General features: G+C 41.9%; 1 protein-coding gene across 2 annotated transcripts in view; it reads left to right on the top strand.

The window, feature by feature from the left end:
• Positions 1–23,553, top strand: part of SUMF1 (sulfatase modifying factor 1) — an 81,701-nt gene extending 58,148 nt beyond the window's left edge. For both annotated transcript variants that reach the window (XM_075938702.1, XM_006132799.2), the window contains 2 exons: positions 8,006–8,065; positions 20,308–23,553. In XM_075938702.1, coding sequence (XP_075794817.1) covers positions 8,006–8,065; positions 20,308–20,418 — 171 coding nt within the window. In that variant the 3' untranslated portion in view covers positions 20,419–23,553. The remainder of the gene's footprint in view (positions 1–8,005; positions 8,066–20,307) is intronic.
• The last annotated feature ends 1,428 nt before the right edge of the window (positions 23,554–24,981 follow it).

The following is a 24,981-nucleotide window of genomic DNA, read 5'->3' as shown; positions in this document are numbered from 1 at the left end:
AACACAGTTGGGGCCACAGTAGTGAAGCTTGGGGGGTGGGGTTGGAGGCGGGGGTTTTTTGCATCTCACTTGTGTGGCCCCAACTGACTTTTCTGTGAGTCAGTGACCCCTGACTCAAAACAGGTTCCCTGCCCTTCTCAGAAATAAAGACAATGCAGAAACTTTTTGTTTGACATAGTATTTTATTTGAAAATGAAGCCAGGCCAACAAGCCCCAATCTCACCACAGCATCATAACACTCCTGCACTCCCCTTTCCCCCAGACCGTACATCTGAGCCTATCATACACTGGAACCCCCTGCCCTGAGCCCCTCACATGCCCCAACCCAAATTCCTGAACCCTCACATCCAGAAGTCTGTGTCTTGCTTAGTACCCTAACCCTACATCTGGCCCCAGCACTGCCCGGCCTGGAGCCCCCTCCCCCAGCCAGTGTTACCTTATCCACCTTCTCCTGCATCCAGATTTCCTCCCAGAGCTTGCACCTCTCACCCCTTCCCACCCCCAAATCCCTCGTTCCCACCCCGGAGCTTACACATCCTGTCTCAACCCAGCAAGGGTACAGCTAGGCTGCAGGAGTTTTTCAAGATTTTGGAGATATCCCAGAAAAACTCTTCTGTATCCAGGAATGCATTTGTTCTTCCACTTCTTTTAGTAGAAGAGCAAACACGATTTTTGGTCACCCCTATATTCCTCTTTCCACAAGGAATAAGGGGGCTTCCAAAAGAAGGGGGTTTTCTGACATTTGGTCCAGTCTAGACAGGCCAAATGTTGGAAAAACTTCTTCCTACAGAAGAATTGGGGAAAAAAGCAGCAGTATAAGTGTTGGGGATAGCAAGTGATGGAGAGGAGAATAGAGAGGGCAGGGCTTCAAGGAAGGGGTGGGGGAGGGTAGATCTTGGCTTTTTCTGTCATTTAAAAAGCGATCTTGGGTGTAAAAAGGTTGGAGACCACCGATATAGACTGTAAGAAGGAAATAGAGACTAGAATAGCTAAAGCAAGAGTGAGTTAGAAGGCAATGGATAAGATCTGGAAAAGTAAAGCAATTACCCTAGGAGCAAAGCTGAGCATCTTGAAAATGTGTATATTTAGCACCATGTTGTATGGATATGAGACATGGGTGATAATGAAAGATTCAAAGAGAAGAATATTGGCATTAGAGAGGAGTTTTATAGAAAGATCCTGAGAATAGGATGGATGCAGAAGGGTACTAACAAGGGACTAATATAGGAAGATGCAGCCAAAAGAGAACCTACTGCAGAAAGTTATACAACGAAAGTTACAGGTATTCGGACATATCTACAGAATGAACAACAAGTGAAAAGCTAAGACCCTGGTATTCGGCATAATGGATGGTCCGAATAGGATAGGCAGACCCCACAGAGAACAGGTAGATGATATAGTAGATTGGTGCATTGCTAGTCTACAGAAACTAAGCCGCCCCGCACTGGACAGGGAAAGATGGAAGGAAATAGGGAGGGAGGCATCGGACACCAACAGGTGTTGAGCCCGTGGTTGTTGATGATGATGAATTGACTGCTGGCCAGTCTCCCACAGGGAGAAGTATAGGTGCCAGCACCCAGTTGCAGTTACAAGACAGGAATGATTAATACCCAGGGTACAATGGCTAAGGGCCCAGTCTAAGAGTGGGAAAATAGTGAAATTAGACCCACGGATAAAGGCCCAAGGCATAAGAACTAAGGGGGTGCACACAAGAGACAGAGATGCTGCTAACTGTGAAACAGTAACACTTCACTAATGAAGGAGTGTGTAAGTACTTCTGCATCTGTCTACAAAACAAGCAAGAGGGATAAGGGAAAAAGGGTGGCTGCAGAAGGAAGAGGATAATTGGATGATTTAAAGGGCTTCTGCCAGGGAGAATGAGAACAGAACTCACGTATGCTGTAGCCAGTGATGATACTTGTCATAAGTGAGCTTTGTGTTAGTTAACACTAAGAAATGAAGCTTAGATTTGCAAAAGGTGCTATTCTGCACTCTTGATAAACCAATTAAGGGGACTTCTGTATTAAGTACATGGTTTCTGGATCCACAAGACACTGTTAAATGTGAGCCTTACTGCTTGACAACTTTCTTGATTGTTTTCTGGTGTAAATAGTTTCCAGTGCATAACTTGTGTAATATGCTAAGATTTACAAACCCAATTAATCCCTTTTAGGTGTATCTACCTAACTTAGTGCAGAAAGGTTTCCCTTATCATACTACATTTTACAAGAGATCCTGTCCAAGCTGTTTAGCTACATGTTGCATCAGGAAATCTTTAGAAATACTTGGTTGCAAAGTCAAATGCAGCCTGTAAAGGAAAAAGAAAATTGCTTTGATTTCAGGATGCCTTAGGGAAGATACTGTGATGTGTTTGAGAGGGACACATCAGTGTCTCCAGCAGAGTGTCTCAGTAGCCTAATAAGCATTTGCCTTTCACATGGGATATACTAATAAGATGGATATCTAAGATAGGAGTTGGTATTCTAGAAAAGCACCTGTGCAAATTATGATCTTGTGGTGTTTCATAGTGTTTTCTTAGGGTAAACCCTGGGATGAAGGCTTGGAATTGTGGGGTGGGTGCTGCTGAGTAGGAGAGAGGGTGGATGATGCAGGGTAGCTTAAATGATGTGAACTGCAAACTTGTTTCTGTTCATTTCTAAATGCAAGCTGTCCTATTTACTGTAGCCTACATAGCCTAGTATTTATGGTAAGCCTTCCCAAAGCCTTGTGACAAGGGCTGTAGTGTCTTGCACTTATAGAGTCTGAGCTACAGAGAGATCAAGTGACTTGCTATGGCCATAAGTGGGAGAGTTGAGAGATCAGGTCTCTTGGTTCCTGGCTTCCAGCTTGAGGCTCAGTTCACCAGACCACTTTTGCGAGGGTTTGTTTCAAACTGAGCGTATTAGTGTTGAATAAAAACCACTGGTCTACATGGGGATACTTACTTGATGGCAGAATTATTCCAATATAGTTATGTCCTGTGGGAATGTCCTTATTCTAGAATAAGAATGCGGGTTTTTTTCAGTTTATCTTGTATGTCTTCCAGAGCAACCTGCACCCACTGTTAAGGACTTCAGGGAAATGTGGAGCCTTTTAGAAAGAAGCTGAGCCACACCGTGTGGTGATATAATCACGTTTTCTATTCAGTAGTATAATTCTAATTTTAACTCAGTAGGTTACAAATGAGCTTTTTTAAGAGCTTTTGTACACAGTATTTTAGCACTGGGCAGGGAAAGGAAATTCACTTTGTTCAGGAACATTGGAGATCTGAGTTTTTAAAACACAGCTGGCAGTCGCAGGCAGGTTTCAGTAAATGCATTTGCACAGTTCCTGGGAGCTGCACTGAAAGCTAACCAGAGAGCCTATCAGACTTGTCAGACAAGTCGGCCACTTGCAGGCAATTTGCACATACAGTTGCATGCACATTTGCATGTGGCTGACGGAAAATCAGGCTCCTATGCTCTCCAATTTCGGTGTGGTGCTCCTCCTGATGCATTGAGCTGCAATGCAAGATATATAGGGGAAATATCAACAACCAAGTTTGAGGAAGAGAAGCAAAGTTGGAAGAAGTGTAATTGCCCAAGAAACAGTGGGTGTAACTCTACCTATTTTCTCTGTCCCAGAGAGCTTTCTCAGTTGCTATAAAATAACTTCGTTATCTTCAGTGATTTGAAAGGATACATTAAGAGGATGATGATCTGCAATGTAATTGATCTCTAAGGAGAGAATCACGTTGGGAGGCATTGTTAGTGCAAGTGGTCTGATGAAGCATTTCTGTGCTCCAGTCCTATTTCAGAGGCTGAGATTTTCAGAAAGGACATCTTGCTTTGTCACAAATGGCCCTCTGAGGTTCAGTTTTGTCTGACACTGGATTTTTGTAACAAGACTGATTTAAACCAAAGAAAGTGGTAATTGTAACTGCACATCTGTAACAGGAGTTGTCTCTGTAATTACTGAGGCATACAACAAACATGTAGATGACAAACATTTCTTTTAATCCCAGATTAGCATGCTCTTTCTAGTTTTAACTGGGTTGATTCTGAGCTGGTAGGTGGAGGGCTGCTGCTATGAGATTTGTGCTTTTAATAGGGAATCCTGCTGCTAGCTTTTTGTTTTCATGCAGATCATGTTTTTCTAGGTAAATGTTCCTGTCTCTGACAGTGCTCTATGCTGGTTTCTCTTGAAATGAGATGAACTTGCTGTTTACGCATCAATTGTGCTTGTGATGGCTTATCATTACTGTGAGAAGTAACATATTTGCGTCAAAGGTTTTATGGAGTCTGTCATGGTTCAGGGCAGCTGCAACTGTATCTTCCCTCAGTGGTTCAGCAAGGGTACCCTACTCTGACATCTAGTTCCTCAGGTATTATCTCTTTTGTGTGGAGATTCACATGTATTTCCACTTGACCTGAGTGTTTCCGGGCTGTACAGCTTCCTATTTTCACAATATATTTCCCAGCAAAGACAGTCTGCCTAACCAGACATGATTGGCTTTCTGGTCTAAGACTGATAACTGAGTGATCACTATAGATATGTTACCCCACGGTTTCCTATACAAGCCTATTTTATTTTTAAGGTAAAAACACTGCAGAGAAAACCTATTAAAAACAATGAAAGAACCTACATGCATGCTAATAAGTTTACCAGAGTTCATCTCAGCTCTTCATAGTAGGGATATAAAAGACTAGTTGAGTCGTCTACTTGTATTCCCCCTCCTCTTTTTGCTGCCTCAATCAGAGGCAGCAAGTAGGGTAAGCAGGAGCCAAAGCTGGGGAGAGCTGTCTTAAAAGCTGGTTCCCCACCACCACTGTCTGTGCAGTGTTGCTTTTCATCTCTCTTCTCCACCCTCCCCCCCTCCAATTGCTGCTGCCGCTGCCTCTGTTAAAGGTAGAATTGCGGAGAGGCTGCTCCAGCAGCAGCCCCTGTCCACGGTGACTCCCAGTTCCCTGCTGGCTCCCAGCCCCTCTCCACCCTTGCAGCTGCTTCTGGAGGTGCTTACCTTTCAGTCTCCATTCACACCTCATTCATTTCAACAGGACAATTAAGGAAAGGGGGGAGATCTCAAAAGAGATTTTTCTTTACCTTAACTATTCCTAAGACCTATAACATAAAGAGCTTGATACAAAGTTTCTATGGACTTAATACAAGGGATTCTATAAGAAGACCTAACATAAAGATATATCTAAAAGGATATAAAAGGAATTACAAAGTTATATGAGAATGATATATGGTTATATGGACAAGATCTTAATTCAAAGTTATATGATACATGGTTATATGGGAATGTTACCGAGATTTATCCACAGGGGAGCGGCAGCAGGAGCTGGTGCTTGGGGGAGCCAGCTTAAAAGCTGGTTATCCACAGCAGTATGCAGGGGGGAATGGGCGGCAGAGCCGCAGTGGTCCTGGAGGTGGCACTGTTCAGTCCGAGCTAACCCAGCAGCTCTTACTACATTTAAAATGCAGAAACTTTGCGGCAGTAGTGAGCATCCTCCCTCCATCAACTAATCATCAACTACTTGATTATCTAATTAACCATTACTTAACATCCCTAGAATGTAGTCGTCTTCCCCCCATTTCCAAAAACCATAGTGTGGGAAGACTGGAGGAAAGACAACTGTGTTCCCATTTTGTCACAGTGAGATGCACCTCACCCATGTATTTAAGTAATGGACACCAGGTGGTCTGTCTTGACTCACTGGATCCACATCTGCATCTTAGACAAGTCTCTTTTCCTGAAACACCCCATCTTATTAGCAGGTAGTGTTCCTGCTTAGAGAGGTTGAGTGCTGCTGATGGATTGAGGCAGGTCGATGGCTCCTAACTCAGCCTGGTAGTAAGGGAAGTGGGAATGGCTCAAAGGTAAGGGAAGATTGAAGATACGTGCGAGGTGTCCTGACAGACCAACTCTAAGAGTAGCCAAGTCTGGGGAGAAGGTTTGAACTAGTACCGAATAAGGTACAATCATTAAAGCCAAATCCAAGAAACGGGTCAGTTTTTATTCATACTATGACATCACTTGTAGAATAGTTAGAAAAGATTTGAAAAGATGCTTGTATATTGTTTTTTCTGAAGCAACCTTTATTCTTTGTAGTTGTAAAGATAAAAATGATTAGGAGAATTTTAGTAAATTTACTGTCCCTCTTACTCCATTAAAAAACCAGGCAGCATAGATTCAAATATCAGTCTCCTGGGGTCTTTTTACTAATACCATTTTCAAGTGTGTTGCTGTTTTTCTCTTTAGAAGTTCAGAACCCTGTTCTATGCCAACTTCAAAATAAAACTCTTTGCTGACACGTAGATAATTCTGCATTTACTTGGAGTTGTTGTGGGTATTGCAACACTTGATTGAAATACTTGAGCAGAATGTATGACTGTTTAGCTGCAGGTACAGAAATCCAAGTACCTGGACCTGCATATGTTGGAGCTCATTTACCCTGGCCAAGTGAGTGTTTCATTTTGATACTGATTTTAGGCCCAGAATGCCAGCAACACAATCCTTGACATACTATTTGAGTGAATTTTTATTGTTTTTATAAGCAAGACCTGCTGTCTTGCTGCCACTCCAATTTGCGATAGTAAAGCTCTTCCTGCCTAGAGGTAAAGTTTCATGTGAAGGAGAAATAGCAACTTCTACTTCAGGGCTACTCAACTTTGGAAGCCCCAGAGGCCACAATGATATTCACACCACATACCCAGGGTTGCAACTTAAGTGTGGTGGCATATATATGCAAATATTATATGCATACAGTTTCTTTCACACTGACAGGCATGAATACAAACATTAAGGCAAGACTACACAACATGTAGGCCCCATTTAAGTTAGTTTTGCTGATATTAATAAAATGCAATATTTACCCAATTTCCAGGCATAAGACAGCACTTTTAATGAGCAATGACAGTCCAGGAATTTAACTATTAAAATGCATAGCAACAGAAGGCCATTATATTGACAATGTTTTGTTTTAGCTCCCATCCTCCGGCCGCATGTTGAGCCCCACATAAACCCAAACCGCACTGTAGGCTGCAAACAAACAGGTCATGAGCCATATGTTGAGTAGCCCTGTTCTACTTGGTCTCTTGTAGGAAAACTTTCCCCTTTGAAGTAGCTTATGTGTAAATCAGTGTAGAAAAATAAATTCATCAGTACCTTATAGCTTGTAATGCCTTTCTTCCAGGTTTTCAAAGTGTTTCCCATGCACTACTTAGTTAACACTTACAAAAGTCGAAGAGTATGGGAACTGTTGGACAGCTAATGGAAATGAGCACAAAGATGCCCAGATTTTACATATTGAGTCTGTAGTGAAGCCATTAGCAGAACTCAGGTTTCCTGACTTACAGCCTCCTGTTTGAATGGGTAGGCAACAATTCTTCCTTGCGGGGTTGAAATTCAGAAGAGATTCTGAATTTTAAGTCTGTGTGAGAAGACATTATGGGACTGATCATCCTAAAATGTGTGCACATGCCTTTTAATTGTAAGCCCATACAGTTATGCAAGGGCCCCACTGGGCCTTGCAGGAAGCATTGAACTCCTCAGATGCCTCCATGTGACATGTGGATGAGGAAAGATGCAGTAAAGTGTGAATGACAGGTGAAGAGGTATGATCTTGTCTCATGTGAGAATCCTGCAGCAACAGCTTTCTTATCTTCCTTCAACATCATTTCTCTATCACACTTGTCATTTCACTCATTACCATATATTATGAGCTGCTTTAAAGAAGCAAAATAACATACTGCCCTCTTGACAGGTGGAGCAATAATTATAATTTGAAGTGCTTATTGCAGTGATGAACTCAGAACAATTGCTCTGTTTTGGCTTCCAGTCTTTTGCAGTGTGATTCTATCAAGCTTCTTTGATTTCAGAAATAGCTGCAGTTTGTTTTGAATGCTGATGGTCATTTCCTCCTCCCCCCATTTTCCTGCTCTTATCATGTTGTACCTGTACCCTGTAATTGCCTCCTGTTCTTTTTCAGAAGAAAAGTAACTGGTGTCCTTCCATCCACAGAAAGGACCCTCATCAGGGACTGACAGAGTGAAGAAAGGTGGATCCTATATGTGCCATAAGGTAAGCTAAAGGAGTCCCTAGCAAATCTCATTGGTTCATCTGTTTTTAGTAATTGCTTGTTTTGAGGGGAGTGGGGGAGTTTGTCAGCATTTATTTATGAGATGAAGTGTAAATAAATATGTTTGGCTACGAGTACATTAGAGGAACCAGATACATGTTACACAGGAGTAGTTGAGAAATACTGCATAAATATTACATGGTTAAATTTTGTATTGCTCAGACCATTATACGTAATACCCTTGGAAGGATATGTAAATACAGGTTGACCCTCTCTAGTCGGGCGCTCAGTAGTATCCATGGTCCGGCATGATCTTAGTTAACTGGATATCTGATCATCATGGATATGGCCAAGTTTCCTGTGGTCCAATAAAGTTTGCTTATAGACACAAGTCCTGGTTCTCAGTAGTCTGTTCTGCTATTTAGCTCTAATTTACCCTTAAATGTCTTCTAAGAGCCCAGCAAGCAGTGGAAATGTTGATGATGCTGCTAGACAATATTGACCTCCCATGGTTCAGCAAATTCGCTGATTGGGAACCAGTCAGGTCTCCAGGGTGCCGGACTAGAGAGGTTCAGCCTGTATCTCAATGAAGTAAAATCAAGTTCCTGTATTACCAGAGATGATGAAATACCAGATTTCCACACCTAGAGATGTGATCTTAGAATACAGCTGTCCCAGCTTCAAGGGAGATGGTAGCCAATTTTGCAAATAAACTCCACCTATTGGTCTAGTTGATAACCATTTCCAGCAAAGTGTGGTAGGTTTGGCAGGATGCAAACTTGGTTGTAGAAACCCCAACTTTGTTCAGGGAAACAAACAGCCTCTTACTAAGTTAACAAAACCAACATTGTATTGACTGGAGAGCTGGAAAAAAGAGAATTTACTTCTTGCAAACATCATCAGACCGGAATTTGCGAAGTTATTGCAGTGTGAGTCCTTAATGGTTGCTCAACTCACCCAAATATTGTTCCATAAATAATGGAAAAGTCATACATTACTGGTGCTTCCCACATATATGTGCTCTTCTCAGTGTTCTGGGGACACTACATTTTTATTATGCCTTGTACCATTCCAGACCATTCTAACCTAGCTTCTCTTCAATTTTTGTATGTAGTGTCTTACTAGCAGCTCCTGACCAGTCATTTCCTGTTCAGCCTACAGCAGGGCTGGGCAACATAGGATACATGGGCTGGATCTGGCCTGTCAAGCCACCGGATCCAGCCCACGGACGCAGCAGGGAGCTTCAGGCAGACTTGCTGCTTGCCCCGGCCCCCACATGCTGCTCAGAAATCAGCTGCTGGGCTGTTTGTGTTTCTCAGCTGTGAGCTGGGGGGAGTGGGGAAAGGCTGCCCCAGCACAATCCCATTGGCTGAGTTTTGGCCAATGGGAGCTGAGGCTGTTTGAAGAACAGGAAGTACATGAAGCACTGCTCTTCTGCTCCCTCCCCTCCCCCCCAGCTCTTACTCACAGATGCACATGACCCCTGCAGCCTGTGCAGCGGTGGGGCAGGCAGGGCAGCTGCCTGAGAAATGTCCTGGACTGCTGGCTGGGAGTCACTAGGCCAGAGCCTGCCTCTGACACCGCAGACCCTCCCTCCCCTCAACCCTTTGCCCCTCAAGTCCTCTCCTCCTACCCCACATAACCCAACCCTCTGCCCCTCTCCTGCACCCATTCCCCCTTCCAGATCCTTCACGCCAATCTCCTGCCCCAGATCACAATCCTCTCTTACCCTAGGTCATAACCCAAACCCCTACACCTCAGTCCCGTGCCCCACGTCACATCTGCCTCCTTAATCTAAACTCCCTCACAGGCCTTCCTGCACCCCAGTCCCTTACCCGAAGCTCCCTTCTGCACCCATCCTCCATCCCAGATCCCACACCACCTCCATTAATATCATGGAAGAGTGCAGCCCTCAACCATTTACCAAAATCTTGGGATGCGTCCCCCCCTCCCCCCGCCCAGCAAAAATTATTGCCCACTTCTGGCCTACAGTATGCAGCCTTGAAGTCGACACCTAGTATTCAGTGCATGTGGAGGGGACGAGGTAATTTTATCTTTTTATGATAGCAAATATTGCTAGACATCTCGGGGGGCTTCCATACAATCTTTTTTTCTGACCAGATCTTTTTTAGAACAGATCTTAAAATAAAATCTTGTGGTATCCAGGAGTCAATTACATGAGAATTGTTGGCATTGGTTTCTCTTTCTTTCCTAAAGAAACTTTGTTTAGAAGCCTTTGGCAAGCTAAACAGTTGTATTTATAAGTGCAAATTCTTTCGAGGTGCACCTTTCTAAAGACTTTTGAGAGAGTGTGGATTTTTGGGGAGTTTCCATTTCATATGTGCGTATGTTAAAGCTACTTATTTTATAAAGCATGGCAATTTGAAGCAATATCTGATAATGACATTTGATCTCAAAATGACTCTAGTTATGGCTAAAATTAGCAAGTAGTCATGGAAATATGCTAAATAACATTCTGCAGAATTCAGTGTGTTGCCTTTTTAGCTGTACAGCCAAAAATTCAGTATTGGAGAAGGGAACTGGTGTTCCTTTTTTAATGTTTCCAGTATTGTGGAATACAGCCAATGTTAGTGGTCTTTCTTGAACTAATTTCCAGCTGTCACTTTCGTTTTCTATGTTTGTAGGGCTGTGTGGTTTATTTTGGGAGCTTTACGCATTAAATCGACTAAATACCAGTGGAATGGGTAAATGTCAAGGGAACAAAGACCCTACCAAATTTGAAAACATGTACTCCACAATTCCAGATTAAATGAACAGAGGATAGTACTATTTAAACTAGGTTTTAAATCAGAATTAGTATAGGAGTTAACATTGCAAGCACAGTTATATTAGTTATATACAGTGAATAGGCATATGACCGTTAAGAACTAAATTATCCTTGGTTTTTAAACATCCTCCTGCCTCTTTGTCTTGATGATGATGTGGTTATATTCCCAAACCCAGCAAAATAAGGGCTGGGAATTGCTTTATACTGCACCTTTCAGATGCCAATCATCTCAAAGTATAGTTAGATCTTGGTGTTGCAGGAAATATATAGGTAAATGTAAAGTACTACAGGTTGACCTCCCTGGTCCGGCACCCTCAGGACCTGACTAGTCCTGGATGAGGGATTTTGCCAAATCAAGGGAGGTCATTTCTGGGCCCCCCCCCCCCCACCAGCTTCCTGCAGCTCTGGCCCCACCTCAGCCCTCCCAGATGGCTCTGCCCTCTCACTGGCCCCTGCTGCCCTGACAGCCCCCACTACGTTGCCAGGCAGCTCCACCTCTACTCATCAGGCTCTCACTGCAACACCGGCAGCCCCGCTGCCTCCGCATGCGCCGGACTTTCACTGCCACACCAAGCTCTCACTGCAGCGCCCAGCTCCTGCTGTCATGCTGGGTGGCTCTGCAGCCTCTGTGCACCTGGCTCCCGCTGCCCTACTGGGTCAGCCCCACTATGTATGGGACTCCCATTGCTCTGCTGGGAAGCTCTGCTGGTACAACAGGTTCCCACTGCCCTGCAGCTGGCAGGGCTGTTAGTGCTCACTCTCCACTGGGGCTCTCTGGTACTGGAACATCCGCGGTCCTGACAGACTACAGACATTGCCGGACCAGGGAATCCCGGTTAAGAGATTTTTTTCAACATGTAGTGAATTTGTAAGTGTCTGCTATTGCGACTGCAGTAGCCCACGCAGAATTGTGAATTAGAATACAAGATTAGAGACAGGAAGTTTTGGAACCATGAAATAGGATTATCCGTCGCTCATGTTATAAATTGCAATATATAGTTCTCAGATTGCTTCTGGACAGTGGTCAGAGCAAGGAGTTAATCTTGACAGTGTAACACCTCCATCTTCCCTGAGAAGTCTTTGCTCTAGGACTGTACTAGGTTTCATAGAATACTAGAACTGGAAGGAACCTAGAGTAGTCATCAAGTTCAGTCTCTTGCACTCATGGCAGGACCAGACACCATCTAGACCATTTCTGACAGGTATTTGTCTAACCTGCTCTTAAACATTTCCAAAGATGGAAACTCCACAACCTCCCTAATCAATTTATTCCAGTGCTTAACCATCCTCACAGGAAGTTTTTCCTCGTGTCCAACGTAAACCTCCCTTGCTGCAATTTAAGCCCATTGCTGCTTCTCCTTGGTCTCATTCCTTTTTGTAACATCGTTTTAGGTACTTGGAAGCTGCTATCATGTCCCCTCTCCGTCGTTTCTTCTTCAGACTAAGCAAACTCAGTTCTTTCAATCTTGCCTCCTAGCTCATATTTTCTAGACCTTTAATCATTTTTGTTGCTCTTCTCTGGACCTTCTCCAATTTGTCCACATCTTTCTTGAAATGTGGTGTCCAGAACTGGACACAATACTCCATTTAAGCCTTAATCGGCATAGAGTAGAGCAGAAAAATTTTCTCCTATCATGTCTTACTATACTCATGTTAATACATCCCAGAAAGATGTTTGCTTTTCTGCAGCAGTATCTTTCTGTTGACTTATTTAGCTGGTGGTCCACAATGACCCACTAGATCCCTTTCTGCAGTACTCCTTTGTAAGCAGTCACTTTCCATTTTGTATGTGTGAAACTGACTGTTCCTTCCTAAGTGGAGTACTTTGCATTTGTCCTTATTGAATTTCATCCTGTTGACCTCAGACCATTTCTCCAGTTTTTTTCCAGATAATTTTGAATTTTAACCCTGCCCTTTAAAGCACTTGCAACCCCTCCCAGCTTGGTATAAGTGTGTACTCTATGCCATTATCTAAATTGTTGATGAAGATATTGAACAGAACCAGATCCAAAACTGATCCCTGTAGAACCCCACTTGTTATGCCCTTCCAGCATGATTGAGAACTGTTTCCCAACCAGTTATGCACCCACCTTATAGTAGCCCCATCTAAATTGTATTCCCCCAGTTTATGTATAAGGAGGTCATGCAAGACTGTATTGAGTGCTTTCCACTTGTTAAGTCTAAATCCTAGTTTTGAAACTGAACTTGTGAAGTTAGAGGTAAGAGTGCTGCTAACTGAGCCCCACACTAATCGGAAGGAAGCGTCAGCTCGACTCCTTTTTGCAAGTATGTACACCTGGAATCCTACCACATTGCCTCACCAGTCAGTTGCATCAGCCACAAGAATGCTTCCTGAGGTGTTGCTTACCTCAGTGTCCAGAAATGAGTAAGTGCTTGCAGAGATGAATGGGTGCAAAAAAACTTCCCCGGTTTTACATAGGCTTCCCACACATGGGAGAAAAGGGCACGTGCTTTAATCCTAGAACAGGGGCGGGAAGCAAATGATGCCAGTAGGAACTTGGGCTAAAAAACTGTTAATTTTCTTACCAATAGTAAAATTAGAAAACCTGTGAGGATTGGAAGAATATGACAAGTGGAGAAACAGATCTCCAGAGAGTTTAGGAAGGCTGTTAGTCTGAGTAATGAGACTCATTGCTTGTTCTTCTCTCCCAAAGACTAAACATTTAACTAATGTTGAGGTGAAGAGTTAATGGATTCCATGGGAAAGCCTTTTTGAAATGTTACCCAGTCTCTTGTAAACCATTAGTGCAGTGATGTTGCATCTCTTTGCAGAAAGACTTTTACAGGAGGCAATAACTAGTGTTTCTGCCAGATAATTGTTGTATTGAGTTTTGAAACTCAATAAACCCCATTTTGGAGTTCTGTAGCACTATTTATTGAAACTTCTTGTACATTTTTCTCATTCTGTAAAACAGACTAATGCTTCAGCTATTTTATGAATATCTTAGGCCAATACTGTTAGTCTGTGCACTACTAGTTATGAAGGCTTGAGCCTGAGAGTTCAGACTCCTCGAGCGAAGAACTTTTTAGTCTTTCTCCAAAGCTTGCTTTTCTAAGAACCACCTTGCATATAATACTTTCATCACCTATAACTCAGTTACTGCTTGACCAACATGCTTCATGCTTCCAGGAAAAAATATTTGGCCTGCAAGGAAGCTTATATGGACAAAGCATATATTGAAGTGTAGGATTAGGATGCCAAACCATGGTAACACTGTGTAATAACGAATGTATTTGTACTGCTCCTTTCATAAACAGCCATAAGTTGTAGAGCCAGGGCTTTTCTGCATGAAAGGGGAGCCATCAAACTGAATATTTTGGAATATGCTAATGAAAAAAAATCACTTTCTGATAGCCATCTTTTTAACATTGTGTCCTGAAACCTTATGGATTGTTTTTCTTAAACAGCAGAAAAGCCTTATTTTGAAGGGTCTTTCCAATTAGTCATTTTCTGTCATATTCTGACCAGAGATTGAAAGAGTGAAACTGGTTGCACCCACCTGCCACCTAATGCACAAAGAAAACTGATATTGATACATCCTCTGCTACTTTCGTTTTTCGTAATTGTCGGCACTTGTAAGAATACACAATGCACCTTTTGTGACAAGTGGGACTTGCAGTTTGCAGGAGACCTTTCACCCTACAGGATTATGGGGGGTGATGGGTAGTAAAAAAGCTTTCAAATTGTAAAGCAGTGAGAGGCTTGAAATTTTCCGAGGAATTGTATTACCACCATTTTAAAACAGCCCTTCATGTTGTGTTATATTAATTCCCATCTTCTGGCATGAACAAAACCTGTGTCTCAACCTATGTTTGCATTGTATTTGTTCATATTAAAAACAAACGCATTCCATTCCTCTCCTCCTCAAAGCTTGCAGCCAGTAAATCCATCCTCATAATTAGATTAAATTTCCTGTGAGAATGCGAGGTCACATTTTCTGCACTGCTTTCCTTCTTGGGTGAAATCAATGTCACACGTTAATTAGCAGCTTCGATTAAATTAACACTGGAATAGAATTTTCTTTACTGATGAATAATGTGACCCATTTTAAAGGCTTTTAAAGATTTGAGTCTTTTTTTAGGTGTTAAAAAGTAGGCTGTGTATTAAGACTAGAAAAAAAATTGTATGGTACAAAGGATTCTTTATTAGATGCCTTTTTAAAAAAAATCACTTAAATTGATTCCTCTGCTCCCTACAGAACTGGCAAAGGGGCTAGGTGTGGGGGTGAGAGAGAAAGGAAGAAAGAGTGAGAGCAACTTGCTAAATGACCACTTGAATTCCAAAGCAGGTCTTGTAAAATTTCTTAGCCTGCTACTGCTTGTGGTATCACAGGTTGCACAGAGTCCTCTGCAGCATGCATGGCAGTTCCCAAACACAGGGCAAAAACTGTTCTCTGGGTTCATAATTTGTACCTGTATAGCTTTTAATTTCTCCTTAGATGTAAGCACTTGAATGGATGTAAGCACCAATTAATTGTCTCCACACTGAATAGGCAAAACTTGACTGCACTGAAGTTTGGGTGCACAGAGGGATCCACAACTAAAAGAAAAGCTACTGCAAAGTAGTATAAACCTGTCTGGAAAGCAGTCTGTCCCAAATCCCTTGTTCTTGTGACTTTCCGTCAAAGGCATAGACGCACCCAAGTTCAGTTCATAATTAGTGATTGTGTTATAGCAATGCCACAGCTGAAGAAGATGTTTTCACAATGTCAGATAACTGATGGGCCATAGTGTTGTGAATGGCACTGACAAACACTTTAGGCTGGAATTTCCCAAGGAACCTAAGCAATTGTTATGTTTGCAGCATGCAAATGAGGGCTTGTGTACATTAACAGTTGGTGGCAAGCTGAGATGTTAATCTACTCCATGCTGGTTTGCTGCAAATTAGTAAATGCTCATGTGGACCCTAGGAAAGTTCTTTTTGTGCTTTGATTTACTCTCATTTCAAAGGGGGGGAGAAGGGGAGACCAAAATACACTACAGAACTTACAGGGTGTTGTATGTGGTAGGATGCTACTTATTTCTTAAAATCCAGAATTGTAGCACACGCAAACCAAAACACAGAGAGAAAAGAGGCTGCTCCATACAGCAGAGAAGCACAACTCATCCACGCCTTATTCTAGACTGGCTCTATAAACTGACTGAAAAAAATCCAGATCATGTTTTCCTACTGAGTACTTGGCCTGCAAGCAGGACCAGGTAGATGCCATAAAATTTAAAGGGATAATTTTAGCACAGTTTTCAGTACAGGCAGTCCCCGAGTTACGCGGATCCGACTTACGTCGGATCCGCAGTTACGAACAGGGCCCGTCTCCCTGGTCTCCAGCAGACCAGGGAGAGGAAGCAAAGCGGCGGAGCGCGCGGGCGGCGGGCAGCCCGGATGCGTCTGGGCTGTCTGCTGCCTGCGTGCTCCATGGCTTTGCTCTGCTTTGCTCCCCGTCTCCCTGGTCTGCTGGAGACCAGGGGGACGGGGAGCAAAGCGGCGGAACATGCGGGCAGCGGACAGCCATGGTTCAGGACCAGGGACCTCCCCTGGCTCCGCGTGCTCTGTGGCTTTGCTCTGCTTTGCTCCCCGTCTCCCTGGTCTGCAGACCAGGGGGACGGGGAGCAAAGCCACGGAACACGCAGGCAGCGGACAGCCCAGACGCGTCCGGGCCGTCCGCTGCCCGCGCGCTCAGCGGCTGAATCTGGACGCCAGTTCCGACTTACATACAGATTCAACTTAAGAACAAACCTACAGTCCCTATCTTGTACGTAACCCGGGGACTGCCTGTGTATCACAAGGCTGATGGTTACCTACGTACCCATTGCGGATGACACTAAGCTAGGGGGAGAGGTACACTGCAGGGTAGGGACGGGGTGCAGAGTGACCTAGACAAATTGGAGGATTGAGCCAAAATAAATCTGAGGTTCAACAAGGACAAATGCAGAGTCCTGCACTTGGGACGGAAGAATCCCAAGCATTGTTACGGGCTGCGGACCGTATGGCTAAGCAGCAGTTCTGCAGAAAAGGACCTGGGGATTACAGTGGATGAGAAGCTGGATATGAGTGAACAGTGTGCCCTTGTAGCCAAGAAGGATAATGGCATATTAAGAGGAGCATTTCCAGCAGATCTTAATCCCCACTCTTCCTCCAGCATCCCAGAGTGTCCTGAATGCCATGGAACTGCTGCTTATGGCAGGTGGGAGGCACTGGGAGGGAGGGGAATGAGTTGACCATCAGGGCCAGCAGCAGATGAAAGGTGCTAGAGAGGGTAGCTACCAGTGGGTGTTGAGTACCTGCTGATTTTCCCCCGCTCCCTCCCCCTTAGGTTGTTCAGCCCCGGAGCACCCACAGAGTTGTCACCTATGATTGAGATTGATAGGTGTGAATGCACCTTGCAGTTGCAATAATTATAAGTATAAGCCATTTGATTCTGTCCAGGAGTTTTGCTGAATAATGTTTTAGGCACAGACGAGTTAGGTTGTGGGAGGGGAGGCCAGAGGGATACATCCAGCCCAAGGGAACAGCTGAAAGCATGGTGTATAACCTGAAAGACCTCTGAGGAGAGGGTGTAGGCTGAAAAGGCTGTTGTTGGTTCTGTGAGCAAAAGAAGGTATTTCCTGCTATTTTATTCTGCATTTAGAAACCCCGTCAGTCTTTGTAAAATAACAAGGTTTCTTCAAAGAAATATCAGAGTATTGCAAATTTCTCGTAACTGAAATGACCTCAAGTTCCTATAATTTGACTATTCACTTGTATCAAAAAAATAGGCAATTCTCCTAAATGTCATAAATATGAACATTTAATCTAGAGGTAAGATGATGAACAAAGGAATTATATATTGTCACTTTTAGACATCTGACTGTATAATCACATTTTTAATTAGTGTGTGTAAGAATCAGCCTCTCCAATGGTAAATGCAAAATATTAACTGTTTTAGGCATATTGCAGTTCATGAATGTGGACATGGCTGCTTTCAATCTTGAGGCATATTTCATTTGTTTGAAATTCTATTGCTATGGGAGAGGTGGAGCCATACAACGGGAGAGGTGAAGAGAGCCTGTCCCATTGGTTATTGAGAGAGAGAGACTTTAACGGTTACCTCTATTTTCTGAAGATGGATCTAAAATATTTGTTTCTTAAGAATTGATTTTTCTAATAGTTAGGAGTGTTCTACTTGATAGGAAGAAGTAGATAAACATTCTTAATTTTTGTATTAACCTACATTTTTACAAATAACTCCTTTTGTCTCTCCCAAGATTAACATCATAGTTGTGCAGCTTTCAGTGAATTCAATCTCAGAAAGGGAGCTGAATGCAAAACTCAATATGTGGTACAGTGGAAGAGAGAAAGCTACAATTTTTAGTTGAAATAAAACTATTTAAGCTATTTAAAACAAATAAATTGAAATAAAGCAAATTTCATATTACTTAATACTGCATGCTGGAAATCGGAAACATGCCAAAATGAAATCTCTCCAATTTATGTAAACTTATGTTATCTTAATTACTGTATGTTTCTTACTCTGTCCTAATCAAAAATACTAATTGGCATGGAAGTTGAGGGTTTTTTTAAATGATTAGTACAAGGTGAAGGGCTAAAATGGATGAAGTACCTAAATCCTTTCTAACAATTTCTAGTGAGCCTTCCTTAACTTTAGACCAAATTTATCCTTGATGTTAATGGTGCAAGTTACAGCTGAGATGAATGTGATCCCTTGCATGCAGATGATGTTGAGACCTGCAGAACAGGTGGGAGCTGCCTCAGCTGGCACGCTTGGGACCTGAGAGGTCCCAATCCATGGAGTTTGCTTTACCGGGGAGGCCAAGGCTCCCCTACTGACTGTCGGTCCTGCTCCTGGGTGTCAGCCTGGGCCACTGGGCTCAGCTCCCAGCCCTTGCAAAGACCGCGCTTCCCGCCTCCAGCCCTACTGGCACAGCGGGGAACACAACCGCAGTTGGAGGCAGGGCCAGGAGCAGTGGCCAGGGCTGGCACTCAGGGGCAGGACTGACAGTCAGTAGGGGAATCTGGACCTCCCCTGGTCTGGCAAACTCCATGGTTCAGGACCACTCAGGTCCTGAGGGTGCCAGACCAAGCAGGTTTCCACCTTTAGGTTGGCCTTCTGTCTGGCTGCTTTTTTTCCTCAGGATTTCATTCCATCATATTCCACAGGATTCTTCTAGACCGAAGCCAGTACCTTTTACTTCCAAATCCTCGTGTATCAAAAAGCTTTGCCACATTAAATTAGTAAACTAATAGTAGTAGACTACTTGATGACACATGATTTTATATTCAATGAGAAAAAGCTAGTTTGCATTCTTGGTGTAAAATGTCTCATATAGCTACGCTGATGGGGTTACATTGAGAAATTTTCATGTCTAATCTTACGGCTGTTCCAGTTTCCAACCATGAAGTGCTAGAATCTAGTCTGTGCCTTATTAAGTATGTTTGTCTTAATAAGTAGGGGGAGAGGCAAGATGAATTTATAAATCTGAATTTTAAAGTTTTCAAATGCATGGATTGCAGACTTGTTTTTTAGGGACATCAGGGAGAGTTGTGTAAATTACTAGTATTTTCATTTTTTGGTTAATCTGCAGAATAATTTTAATGGTATCTACACTAGAAACAGTTGAGTGCAAGGAAAAGTATTTTGGACTATATGCTGAACTGCATTCTAACGTGGACTTGCATGAAATGTATTAATGTAGATGTACTTTAACCTTATACAACTACTATTTAAGGTATTTCATCTAAAGTAATTATACTATTTTTCTCAGTAAAATAAACTAATAATAATCAACTTTCTTTATACCTCCTCCTCAAAGCCTGTTTTCTGTTAGCGCCAACATTTGCTCCACTCCACTCAACTTTTTAAAAGTAAAATGCAAAAACATAGTCTTATGATGACCATAGTGTAGATCCTGTTCCCTTGCTTGTTTTTCCCAGGGCAATGTCAATCTAACCTCCTATCTGCAGATGCCATATTGCTTATTAAAGCATCACACACTCGTGTGACAGTTCTTCAGAGTAGTTCACAAACTTACCTTCATTTTCAGCACATCAGAAGTAAGTAAGATTGTATGGTACAAATGAAGCAAGAGGTACACTGGGAGCAATCTTACTACAGACTCAATTTGTTAGTTCTCTGTCCTGAAGAACTTGAGCAACATGCAAAAATGAGGAGGTCAGCAAGGGTGATTGAGCGGGATTAAGGGTAACCAACTGTTCAAATAGTTATTGTCAGAATTTCATCTTGTTTCATTTCTTCCATCCAGTGGGCTTTTCCAACTCTTTCCTATCAGCCTGGTGCTTGATTCTGATCTTTGTCAGTCAGTAGCAAACACTAGCAATTGAAATGCTCTGTAATATTAGTCTCCCCAGCCCTAAATTACACAGATAGAGACGCAAGTTTTAATATGCTTTTAAGTGATTTTTTTTCTACCACTTTCTAGTCCTATTGCTACAGGTATCGCTGTGCAGCTCGCAGCCAAAACACTCCTGATAGTTCTGCTTCAAACCTGGGATTCCGCTGTGCAGCAGATACACTGCCAACTTTACAGTGACTGAACTTGTTGGTGCTCTGAAGCCACAGGGAACTGAAAATTTCACTCCCACAAGAGGAGTTTAGTGGAGCTCCAGCCTGCTGAGAGATTCTGCAGTTACTAGTCTCTAGTACAAGAGACAAGATGATACCAAGCTAATTACAAAAGAAATTGGAGAAAGTGAACTTGCAAAATACGTCAATGTTAGTTGGAGACATTTAATTCTGTAACCAAACTTTGGAGAAGTTGGGTTGAATTTCCATCTTTGCTGTGCAGATGAAAACTTTGAGTTAATTCTGTTGATATCATTGGAAATATACAAGATTTACACCTGCTAAGAACTAACCAGAACCATTTTAATAAGGATATTTTTTTGTTTCAAATACTTTTTTCTCCTCTACAGAAGATGCTCTTTAGTACTGAGTAAGTATTTTATGATGGATTTACCTCAGTGATCCAAACTCCTCATCAAGGCTTTACAAACTTTGGGATGAGTGAAAGGAAAAGCTGGGCTTTTGTAGCAATATTATTTACATGTTACATCTTGAGTAATATAGGATGCAGGTTGTCAACTACAATTGAAAATTTAAGGATGGAAAATAAACATTCCACATTATCTATAACTTTTCATTGGCAGTTGGCTATGCCCTTGTAGATTTTAGGCTACCTGCAAATTTGGTATAAAAATGTTGTGTAGCTCTTATATTGCATTCCTGTTCTGAAAAGACCATTGTTCAGGGAAAAAGTAGCAACTTTTACCATTATAGAAAGTGGCAGCTTTATTAGAACAGGGATAATAGTCCCATAATGGCAGAATCCATTATATATACAGGCTTAAAGAATTAAATGCTTATTTTCTGATACTGGAAACTTGTGGCAATAGAAACACATGGACGATTCCCTTTAACTTCTATTTACATTGTGCAGATTTATTTTGGGGGCTTCAGGGTATTTATTCAACCTGGTGTTTTCCAAATTGTCTTTGATAGTGAATGGCTCTGCTTATATGAAAGGTTGAAAGATTCCCATGAAAAGATGGGAAGTTTGAAGTGAATGGAAAACTTTCAACTTGTCTTCAATAAGTTTCAAACTATATTGAAAAATTCAGTGGTAGGTAAATGTCAAATTAAGTCAGTGAGCTTGAGTTCTTCATGCTAAAATACACTTGTGCCTTTCTTCTCTCATTTGCTTCACACTTACCAGCCTAGTACTGCTGATACTAGTGGACAGACAGCCCTAGGAACAGATGGAAAAATTTTCTTGTCAACCACTTATTCTTTATTTTAACCAACCTAATAAAAAACTTTCTTGTTTGCAGAGTATTGAGAATAAGCTCCGAACCTAAACATGACAGGTCCTTTAGACATGGGTTCTATTTGCAGCTGTTCAGCAGACTGTGATCTAGGACCAGTCATGTGCCTTAATCTCCCCCCCTCCCCCATGCAAAGGTGCATAAGCCTGATTCCCATTTTAAAGTGCTTTGAGATCTATGAATAAGACTGGGTAAGTGTATTGTAACAGCAGTGTTTTGTATTATTTGTTTCCAGCATTTTTTGCCTATAATTTATTATAGGTTGGAATTAAAATGCAAAGCCCTTGCCAACTTCTGTCCTGGGACAGTGAGTTACTCACCAAACAAAAAGTATTACAGAGGGTATTCCTATCAGGGTGCCAGTGCATCCACCCACACATTGCAAACCTCGGTGACATAGGAACTAAAGTTATACTCGCACCACAGATTAAAATTCAGCATAAGCCATTAAAGTATAAACATTTTCCAATGCCAAGTGCCATGCCATGGCATGTAATCATAGGAAAAAGCGGTGGCAATTTCAAGCTAGAGTTTAGTAACTGTACAGGCAGGTGTGTATCCAGAAGTCCCCTACTAATGGATAGATCCACCAAAGAAAGCAACAGAATGCAACTATTAAAACTTCTCTGAACCATCATCAAAGTTCTATAACCTATCCTAGATACTGATCCCTTGCTGTCACGGATGCTGGGAGGCAGGCCACTCCTCACTTCCAGGCAGCCCCCGAGCCTGAAACACATACTCCCCTCCAACCATATATCCTACAACAGACATGCTAACCCAGGAACCAGTCCCTGCAACAAAACCCGTTGCCAACTCTGTCCACACATCTACCATAGAGACACGATCACAGAACCTAGCCATATCAGCTATACCTATGCAATCAAAGGCTTGTTCATCTACTAATGTGATACATGCATCTCTGCCATGTACATTGGAAAAACTGGACCATCTATGGATGACACAACGGTAAGATACAAAAAACTGTGGCAGAACATTTTAACCTTCCTGGACACAGTTATAGACTTGAAAGTTGACATTCTCAAGCAAAAAAACTTCAAAACCATGCAGCAGCCTGAAGATGCTGAGTTGGAATTCATATGCAAATTTGACACCACCTGAATGGGTCTGAATAAAGAGGGAATGGGTCACTCACTACCATAAATACTTTTCCCCTTAGGTATTCTCACTACCTTATCCACATCCACCCTGACTGAATTAGCTCTCATGTAACGTTCCCATCTCTGTAGCCCTAGTAGCTGTTTCTTTCTCTTTCTCTTCGTGCATCTGATGAAGTGAATGCAACTCATGAAAGCTTATGCTATAATAAAATTGTTAGCCTTTAAGATGCTACCTCCTTGTTGCTGAAACAGAGTAACAGGGCTATCTCTGAAAACAGCTGTATATAGTAAACACTGTACTCAAGATAGTGCATGCACTGAAGCAAATGGGAAAGAAATGCTGTGTCCATCTCAGTTCAAACTTCCCATGCTTTCATAGGAATGTCTGCCTTGCAGAAAGGAGTATGTTTTAGTGAAAATACTTTGGAGGCATTGTTACTGGTGAACATTATTTATATTATAAAAATGAAGTATATGGTTCTGAAACTTTGAAAAATCAGTGGAATCCCCATCTCTGAATGACAGCTTCGGACTAATGCTTATTTAGTAGTGGGGCATATTAATCAAGATTTACTGTCCCATGAGTGACCTAGGTGTAAACTTTCTTCTGCTGGTCTTTCATTGATAGTTTAACTGGTTTGTTTCCTATAAACATCATTATATTCTTACATCAGTTGATCAAAAGATTGATAAAATGATTAAACTAAACATTCTGTAAACTGAGGTTTTTGTGTTGCTATTCATTTTAATAATTACATTATTTTAAAAAGTCTGGTGACTAACAGCTTCTTGTTGTTGTATGGTGGTGTGCTAGTAGTTACATAAGATTTAAAAATAAATTTGGAGGAAACACATTAATTTAAAAAGCTAACAATTTCTCACATTATGATATTAACACAGGCAGCTGAAAGATTTGGTGTTCCTTATCTTCCTTGATATTTGTTCATATTTCTACAATAAATAATAGTACAAAATATCCATTTTTATTCTTGTCATATGGCTAAACAGTACCACATCCATATTTTGCATGGGATTAAAACCTCTTCAATTTGTTGACAACTTTGTTTAGCAAAAGTCTGAAAATTTGCCCCTTAGAATATCATGAAAACATCCCATGTTCAATCAACAATTCCTACAGAAATATTAGTTACAGATATAGAAATGAAAGAATTAACCCAGAAGTTTGCAATTTCTGACAGGATTAATATTGTAACTAAATCACTTGTATTTCTAACCAAAACCACCCCTAAGCATTTGTAGACCTTGCCCTTATAGGGTACTTGTGGGTTCTTGGCTGTCAGCAAAGTATTAATGCATTGATTCAGCAAAGCACTTGTGACTTCAGTGGCATTTCAGCATGTGCTAGAAATTAAACACAATTTAAGTGCTGTACTGAATCATACCCAAAGTGGTATCACTTTACCCTCAAAATCTGACTATTCTTACAGTTTCTTTTAGACAACATTAAAGTATGCTGACTCAGCAAGGTGTGTGTGTGTGTGTGTGTGTGTGAGAGAGAGAGAGAGAGAAGACCCATTCAAGTTTTTGGGCCTTGATAAGCCCACAGGTGTCCACCCTCTCAGAGTTTGCAAGATAGGGCCCTAAATCTGACCTTTTGTAACCCTTTTTATTATTGAATGAAAGGAAATTGTGATTAAGCCCAAAACAAACTCTAACATGTAAATCAACCTCCCCACCCCCCTGCAATAAGGAGTCCTATGGCACCTCAAAGACTAAGGGTACATCTATGCAACACTGTTTTGGGATACCAAGTATCCTGAAATAGCTATCCCGCATCTTCACATCTTCCGATGTCCCTGTAAAACCTCATTCTATGAGGAGTAAAGGATCTTTTGGAATAGCGCTTTTTGAAATTTGGTGCAAATGATTAAATAAGCTATTACGAAATAGCATCAAAATAAGATATGCAATTTTCATAGCTCAAATTGGGTACCTTATATTGAGTCAAGGTGCAGTGTAGTCTCACCCAACAGATTTATTTGGGCATAAGCTTATATGGGCAACAACTCACTTTGTCAGATGCATCTGGTAAGGTAGGTATTTGTCCACTTAAGCATATGTCCCAATGAATGTTATTCTTTCAGGTGCCACAGGACTCCTTGCTTTTTGTTGCAGATGCAGATGAACATG

The sequence above is a fragment of the Pelodiscus sinensis genome, chromosome 11 (genome assembly GCF_049634645.1).
Source record: "Pelodiscus sinensis isolate JC-2024 chromosome 11, ASM4963464v1, whole genome shotgun sequence".
NCBI lineage: Eukaryota > Metazoa > Chordata > Testudines > Trionychidae > Pelodiscus > Pelodiscus sinensis.
The sequence above is the reverse complement of the archived record's forward strand: the minus strand, read 5'-3'. Positions and strand labels throughout refer to the sequence as shown.